General features: G+C 47.8%; 1 protein-coding gene across 1 annotated transcript; it reads right to left on the bottom strand.

Moving 5' to 3' along the window:
• Positions 1–5,750: 5,750 nt before the first annotated feature.
• LOC134387285 (olfactory receptor 4D2-like) lies at positions 5,751–7,460 on the bottom strand. Its single transcript, XM_063109770.1, has 2 exons — positions 6,519–7,460; positions 5,751–5,894 (listed from the first exon to the last, which is right to left on the bottom strand). Exons 1-2 carry the CDS (start codon positions 7,458–7,460, stop codon positions 5,751–5,753), a joined length of 1,086 nt encoding a protein of 361 aa, XP_062965840.1.
• Positions 7,461–8,591: the final 1,131 nt, after the last annotated feature.

Below are 8,591 nucleotides of genomic sequence, written 5' to 3'. Positions count from 1 at the left end.
ACAGGAACAAACACTCCCTGCAGCTCTTAGGTAGACCCTCACATGAATGCAAGAGGGCACTCCTACACCTCCAGTGTTAGAAGACGGGCCCAAGGTAACATAGCTAGTTGGTGCAGGAACTTGAACTTGAATCCAGGTCTCCTTGCTCCAAGGCAGATTCTTACCCTGCTCCACCCGGCTTGACCTCTATAACCCGCTCTCAGCCCAGCAGCCAATGTGACCTTTTAAAAGCATTAATTAGCTTACGCCACCACTCACCACCCCCACCCAACCCGTCAATGATTTTCCATTGCACTTAGAATAAAATTCAGACTCTTTAATGACTTGGATCCTGTATATATCGGTGGTAATTTAAAAATATGTCCATGAGTTCTTTGACATGTCTCACTTAAAAAGTGGAGCCTAACTTCCCTCCCTGGAATGGGGGCTGGACTTGGTGACACACTTCTAACTCGTAGAATGCGGTGGAAGTGATGCTATGGGACTTCTAAGACTAGGTGGCAGAAAGAGACAGCTGCCACGTGGTGCTTTCTCTCTGGATGCTTGTCCTTAGGACCCAGCTTCCATGCTGCAAGGAAGCCCAGGCCACGTGGAGAGACCAGTCAACGGCCCAACCTGGGCACCCAGCCAGCACCCACATTAACAGCCACATGCCCCCGACACAGTGAAGCAGAAATAAGCTGTGTCTGCTGGACCCTGTCAGGATTCCTGCCCATGGAATCCATGAGAGATAATAATGATTACTTTGTTTTAAGCTGCTAGATTTGTACACAGTAGTAGATAACTAATATGACATTAGATCTCACCTCCTTCCGAGATCTCTGTCTATCACACTCCAGTTACACGGGCCTCTTTTCTTTTTCCATTGGCCACCAAGCTCGCTCTTGCCTCAGGACCTCTGCACTTGCTGTCCCCTCCATCTGGAACGCTTGCTCTTCACATCTCTGCCCCATGGGCTCCCTGTCATTGTCCACGTCTTCATTCAGTCATCCCCTCCTGAGAGATTGCCTCCCCGCCCACCTTCTGTAATGCTGCCCACTTCACCAGTCACATCACTCCATGCATTTCCTTCACAGCTCTTACTATAGAAAATTACTTTATTTATTTATTTGTCCATTTGTTACTTGTTCGTCTTCCCCTCTTTGTGAAGGCTGAGCCCTTATCTGCTCTGTTCAATGTTGTAGCCTCAGTATTTAGAGCAGTGCCTGGCACTGGGAAAGAGCACAAATAAGGTAGGTAGAATGAACACAGACATGTGCAGCAGGGGAGGCAGCGGTGACCATTGCAGCTCGGTCAGTCACCCAAGGGGCTGGCCGGGGAGGCCACTTATGAGAATGTTGAACAGGGCCTTGACGTCAGAAATGTGGCCATGGCACAGAAAGAGAAATACCACATGGCCTCACTCATAAGTTGGAGCTAAAATAAAATAAAGTTAAATTAAAAAGTAAAGAAAGAAAGATGCAATGATCATAATGATTTGTTGAACTTTCAAAAGAAGGCAACAGAACTGAGGCCGCCACTAGTGGGAAAGTGAAAGGAGGAGGGGAGTTAGTGAGAAAATGTAAATGGCCACAAAAATGACTACATCGTGTAAGGTTGAATTTACTAATTATCCTGATGTGAGCATCACATAGTGCACACAGGTATTGATATTCAGCGCTGTAGCCCGTAGATATGTACAATCAACTATGTTTCAATTAAAAAAAAAAAAAAAAAAAGGAAATGTGGCCATGGGAGAAATTAGGGTTGTGTCCATCTAGATGCCAAGACAGAGAAGAGGGTAATGCCCGTGAGAGGCAGAGGAGAGGGAGCAGATGCAGAACAAGCCTGACTCCCGTGAAGCGGGGGAGGACAGAGGACAGGACACTTAGACCGTGCTGAGGCTCCGGGAAAGTTTCAGCCCACCCAGTGGGGAGCTCTAGCACAAGGATGGCCAGAAATGGCGAGTCCTTGACCCACTGCCATTCTCGGCCATCGACCGGGGCTTCCTGGAAAGTGCATGGCCTCAGCTTGAAAGCAGGGGCAGATCCCAAAGTCACCCGCAGGGAGAGGCTGGCTGCCAGCTGCACTGCTTTTCTGGAGCGGCGCCCTCCATGCCTGCCGCAGGGTGGGGGGAGGGAAACAGAGAAGCTCCCTTCTCTGGCTGGTAACTTTCCAATCCAAACCAGGAGGGCCCTTCTCTGTAGCACCCCAGGCCTAAGAGTATCTCTATGTACACAGGTGTAGCCGTACATGTTAGGCCACTGCGGTGCGCCAGAAACTGTGTACATCAACCCCATTAATCCTTACAAGGACCCCGTGACAAGGGGGTCATCGTCCTCACTTTGCAAATGAGACTTAAAGAGAGAAATAACTAGCCAAGGGCTAGTAAGAAGCAGAGCTGGAATTTCAGTCTTGGTCTCTCTTTGTGTGTTTCTACCATGCCTGCCTCTTTCCCACCAGGCCTCAATGAAGGAATTTGCACACAGTAGCACTTCCGCAAAGTTTGTTGGGTGAAGGAATGAATGAAAAATCTTCTCCTTCAGGGGAAACCAGGACTTCGGGTTAAGCTTATAGGAAAATGGAGAGAGAAGGCCAGGGAATGTTTGTCAAGCTTACGGATATCTCAAAGCTATGAAATAAAAGGCTACCTGCCTACATTCCAGCCATAGTGGCCTTCTTCCTGTACTTGTTTGAGCATATTGTTTTTGCAAATTATGCCCTGCTCCAAGTCACTTGACCAAGAGTGGGTGTGGGGGCTGAAGCCCAGGCCACACTACGCTACCCAGGCTGTGTGTCCTGGGATTGCATTGTATCAGCAGAGTGAAGGGGGTGCCTTTTTCTAATTTCCATAGGCTGGGCCTTGGGAAAGGGAGAAATATCCCCAGAAAAAGTGATATAGGAATAAATTCAGGCTTTAGGACTGAGAATGGGGTAAAGGAATGCTGGGAGTTATGAAACAGTGTTGCATAAAACCACCCCACACCCTTTCGGTGACAAGCTGGAGGCCAACAGTACCAAGTATATGATCAATCACACCACTTCTGAGGAGATCTAGAATGAAGGACTAAGATCTGCAAGAAAAGAGACCCTTAGTAAGAGTGTTAGCCTGAAGACAGTGTTCAACCTCATGTCCGCAATTATATGTTCAAGTAAGTATAGAAAAATCCAAGTAATTCTGTTTTTTAAAAATAGCCAAGTATTGTCATGATTTCAGCATCCAGGTTGATCGTTGGGTTTACACAGGAGCTGGTCTCAAGCAGTCCTGTCTTTTAAAAAAATACTACACATAATAATGCTTTGGTGCCTTCCCAGCACTGTTTGAATGAAGGATCAAATGCAGAAAAGTGGTGGGGAAACTGAGTCAAAATGCAGGACACATGGCAGAATGGGCATGCTACATTCAGAAGACCTGTACCAGAGCACCCTGTACAAATCCATTGCTAGTAGTAATGACTTGATTTCTTTAATTTGATGTGTACATTTTATTTGCTTTAGTGGTTCTGGAAGAGAGAAGAGTAAGGAGCTGGTGCCTCACTGTGTGTTTGAACATACTTACACGACATCACAAGAGGTTCTGTCAGCAGTGGAGATCCACAAGACATTTTTTCTTTCTTTTCCTCTTCCCATCTTACTCAGGTTTGAGAAACAACAGACAACCTATTGAGCAAGGTGCCACTACTCCTTGAGGAGTAAACAAGAAAAGGCTTTTGTTTCCCCCAAACTGCTCCCAGCCGGGCCTTGCCAACCCCTTCCCTGCCGGGCGACTTTCTCTCTAACAACATCTCAGTCCAGTTCTACAACGTTTCATCACTTTTGTTTATTACAACAGTCAACGGTCTCATTCTGGTTTTTTAAGACTGTTCTATTTAAAATGTCCTCACATTTGATTATTCCAAATCCTCCCGTTCCTTGGGCTAGGAGAAGCTTGTGTCCCAGGTGTCACAGGAGGGAATTGGGGTGGGGAGTATTGTCTGCTGTCTTACATGTCTCCCTCTTTCTTTCCAGCACCTCTCGCCTGGTGTTGGCGTGCAGAGGAAGAAAAAGAACATGACATAGGCCTTCCTTCTGCAAGCTCCACTGCAAAGCACCTGCCTGCTGGGCTTCATGGCTTCTCTGTCAGTTCACACTGTGTTGCAGGCCCAGGGACCCCAGAGCCCCAATTCCTAGTTCTTGGGAGGGCTGTACAGAGGGGCTTCCCAGGTATGTTCCCTGTCATGAGAGACTGGGCTCCAGTTCAACCTCCTCCTCCCCCTTGGCCTTCACTTCGTGGTCACCTGCAGGCTTGCTGCTTAATTGGCACCTGTCCAGGGAGCGCACGAAGCCCCTCTCCAGTGCTCACACTCCCTCCCTCATGAGGCCTCTGGTCTTCTCCCCGCTCCAATTCTGATTCTTTCCCCTCTGTGCCACACACATGCACACATGCACGCATGCACACACACACCTGCACACACCAGCACATGTGCACACACAGCTTATGCAGGGCAGGGCAGCGGAAACAAATCCTCTGGGCAGGAAGGATTATTATCTCTGACATCGTTTAGAATTGCCCAGGCATGGCAATAATAAAAAGTCATTTTTAGTAGTTTTATTGTTGTTTTTAAATCCTCCACAGAAAAAGAAGCCCTTTAGGCCTGCACAGGGACCCCGCCCTGTCTGCGGTGTGCCCCTGCCTCTGTGAGATATGGGAACACACAGGGTGGCATCGCTGTGCTTGGCTGCCCCAGTTGCCTCTCCTGCCTCAGGCCTCTCTGCGTCCATTTCCCTCAGCTCTTGCTGATGGTTCCTCCTGGGTCAGCCATGGCCACCACCACGGTGTCCTCTCAGCTTCCCTGTGTCATCAGGCTCCTGACCAAGGGCAGATGTGTCCTTTCTTCCCTTGGACCAGCCAAGTCGAGATCAGAAACTTTCTCTATGAACCTATGAGTAAAGAGGACAAAACAGGAGAGAAAGAGTAAACTGTAGATAGTCAATAGATACTGGTTTAATGAATGAATAAAAGCCTGAATGTCCAGACATAACTAAAGACATTGTTGGGGGGGAATCTGTCCTCCCGCACCCTCCTTCTCTGGGAACAACCTCACCCACAGTCCCTGCTGAAGGGGCCTGGATGGTCACGCTTATGTCACATGACCTGCACATCCCTCAGCCACATGGGGCACAGGGCCCAACCTCAGCCAATCAGATTCTTTTCGCAGGACTTTGGAATTCGAACCCTGGCAGACTGAGCTAGTAGGCTGCAGAAAGCAGAATGCAAGCATAGAGTTTTGGGGCTGAGGTTCCCACGTGGTCCCCATGCAAGATGACTGCATAGGCAGGGAAGGAAAAAAGAGAGACCAGCGATGTCAATCCTGACAGCTGCTAATGCCCAAATACCTGACTCCACCTCACTTCCGGGAGACTTTCAGATACTTAAAATAAGTCCCCCCTTTTCATTTAAACTTGTTCAGGGGTGTAGCTTCTTGCATCTGAAAGCATAACCCGTTTCTTCCTTTCAACCGTGCCTGACAAGCTGACCCCACCCACAATCGGACAGTGGAAGAAAGATATGGTGGGTGTGTGGCACAGGTCCAGGCAGAGAGGAAGCAAGGCACACCAGTGAATGGAAAAAAATAGGCCCGCGTGGACGTGCAAGACTGAAATCAAGGGAGGGAGGACAGAGGGAAGACTGGGAATGAATGAATGAAAGAGCAAAGGAATGGCTGTTCTGATTCCTATTTGCAGCAAGGGTTGAGTCTGAAAATGGGGTGGGTGGGGAGACGAGTAAGTATCTAGAGAGTCACGGGCAGGGCCTCGAATCCACTCTCAGGCTCTGTCGTCTGCTTCATGCTGGGCGGGCTGCATGGCCTGCTGCTGCTCGGCGCCTCCCTCACTTCGCATGAGAATTTCTGCCCTTCCTCCAAAACGTGATCCCGCTGACGGGAGGACACATGTCAGGGTTTTTCATAACAATAATTCTTAACAGGGTCTATGGCTTACAAAATATTTTCTCACATTTTTTTATTTGAATCTTACAGCAAATGTTTTGATTATTAAGACAGATACTGTTTTATGACAGTTTGGCAAGGAGGAAGCCATGAGACCAAGAGAGGTTAGACGGCTCATCCAAGGTCACGACTCCCATTTTAGGACTAAGACTACATATATCTTTTGCTCTTGTCAATACTCTGGACTCAGACCAAAAGAGGGTGCCGAGAAGAGAGTCAAAATATAAAAAATAGAAATTCTTTTACTGGGGAAATGCTGTCATCATAAGAAAAAACTATCCACCAGGAAGGGGAAAAGGGGCATGCGGCTTTCTAGGGGCCATGTGGACATTTCTCATTGTTGAAGGCATGTTGGAACCCTTTGTCACAAAGCTCAGCCACCAAGGAGAGTGCTCTCCTTTTTCCTAAAAAACTGGGTAAGTTGCTTAGTTTCAAAACTCATTCACTGCCAAGATGAGTCTCACACGTATCCACAAACTACGATGAGAGCAGTTGTAGCAGCTCTCTCTCCACATTGCAAAAGGGAAACAAGGCCAAAGAGAGGTGACCTACCATTGTCGCTCCTTTTTTACAAACCAGCCAATGCCGCCCCAATCTCTTCACTGCCACCTGCATCTCCTGGTTCCTCAGGGTATAGATTATGGGGTTGAGCATGGGGGTCATGACTGTGTGGCTGATGGACACAGCCTTGTCCATGGGGAATGGGGTGAAGGGACGGGCATAGAGGTAAATGCTTGGAATGAAGATCATAGACACCACGATGATGTGGGTGGTGCAGGTGGAGGCTGCCTTCCTCCTCGCCTGCCCTGAGTGGGACCTCAGCATCACCAGGATGGCGCTGTAGGAGATGAGAAGCAGGAGGAACCAGATGAGAACCAGCATCCCACTGTTGGAGATCATGAGGAACTCCAGGACGGAGGTGTCAGTGCAGGCAAGTCTCAGCACTTGTGGGACGTCACAGTAGAAGTTATCCAGGACGTTGGGGCCACAGAAAGGCAGTGGGAGCATCAGAGCCACCTGGACAATGGAGTGGACGAAGCCCCCTACCCAGGCAGCCACCACCAGCCCCACACACAGTCGAGTGTTCATGATGGTGACATAGTGGAGGGGCCGGGAGATGGCTATGTAGCGGTCATAGGCCATCACTGAGAGAAAGAAGACAGTCCCACCTCCCAAGAGGTGGAAGAAAAAGATCTGGGCCATGCAGCCCTGGTAGGAGATAGTCTTTTTCTCAGAGAGAAGGTCTATCAGCATCTTTGGGGCAGTGACTGTGGCACAGCCGAGGTCTATGACAGCCAGGTTTCGGAGCAGAAAGTACATGGGTGTGTGGAGCTGGGAGTCAGAGGTCACTGTGACCATAATGAAGAGGTTTCCCAGCACAGTCGTGATGTAGACAAACAGGAACACCAAAAAGAGGAACATCTGGAGCTCCCAAGACTGTGAGAGCCCCAGCAAGACAAAATCTGATACCCACGTGAGGTTCCCTGGTTCCATGGTGTCTTCTCCATATATCTAAGGAAAACAAACCACAGACGTAGATGCGTGAAGTCACTGCTTGCCCGTTCAGTGCTCAGGGACGCAGAACTGTGTTGTCCAGGTCTATATGGTTAGCTTCTTCATGTGCAGACCATGAATCCAGATGCTGCATTGTCTCTAAGGAGTTTACAAGTGGGTGCTAAAATATACATTTATGAAATATCTTAAACCCACCCAGAAGTATACGCAACCCACTTCACTTATAGTGGTGGCTAGACACTTGGAGTCAGACAGATCTAGGTCAAATTTCAGGTATTCCATTTCCAGGAGAATTTATCATGAGTAACTTTATCTCTCTGGGTCTCAGTTTCTACATCTGTAAGGTGGGAATAAAAATGCTATCTATTTAGAATTTTCTGAGGGCTTAACTAGAAAGACAAATTAAAGTTCCTAGAATAGTGCCTCAAATAATAAGTAGTAATCAGCCTCCTCTGTGAAGTCTCCTAAAGACAATCTCTTCTTTCAGTCTTTACATTTTTACCAGTCATTTTCATGCAGCATTTAACACATCAAAATGTTGACAGACTTTTCACATCTATATTTTTCCTCCGCAATTCAACAGTAAGATCCTAGACGCGTAGATCTCGATTTCACAATTTATTTGTGCCCAGAGCACAGTATCTCTGCTTCTTAAGAACCATTGGCTCTGGGCCGAGCCCGTGGCACACTCAGGAGGGTGCGGCGCTGGGAGCGCAGCGATGCTCCCGCCGCGGGTTCGGATCCTATATAAGGATGGCCGGTGCGCTCACTGGCTGAGCGTGGTGCGGCTGGTCACAAAAAGACAAAAAAAATAAAAATAAAAAAGAACCATTGGCTCTTTAATGAATGATGCCATGTATCCTTTTATTTCAATTTTTTTCCTGGGATGCTGTTCATTACCTTCTCTACCTAGAAGTGACTCAATTGTCACCCTCTCTGTGACTCCTTTCACCATGTCTCCACTCAGAACAAAATACCTATTTCCTTGGTTTCTTATACTATTAAAATGAAAGTTAATTAAAATTACCTGTCATAGGATTTATCATGTTATATCATCATTCATTTGTTCCACCTTCTTTCCTCAGCCACCTACCTTGTCATTTCAGTATC

The sequence above is a fragment of the Cynocephalus volans genome, chromosome 10 (assembly GCF_027409185.1).
Source record: "Cynocephalus volans isolate mCynVol1 chromosome 10, mCynVol1.pri, whole genome shotgun sequence".
Classification (NCBI taxonomy): domain Eukaryota; kingdom Metazoa; phylum Chordata; class Mammalia; order Dermoptera; family Cynocephalidae; genus Cynocephalus; species Cynocephalus volans.
Note: the sequence above shows the minus strand (reverse complement) of the source record. Positions and strands in the feature narration are given on the sequence as shown.

Bases quoted from the DNA above. Each gene is read 5' to 3' on its own strand.
- LOC134387285 (XM_063109770.1), bottom strand. From the start codon at position 7,460: ATGGAACCAGGGAACCTCACGTGGGTATCAGATTTTGTCTTGCTGGGG. The intron at 5,895-6,518 runs GTAGGTCACCTC...TCCTCCCGTCAG, and splicing joins GTAAAAAAGGAGCGACAATG to CGGGATCACGTTTTGGAGGA.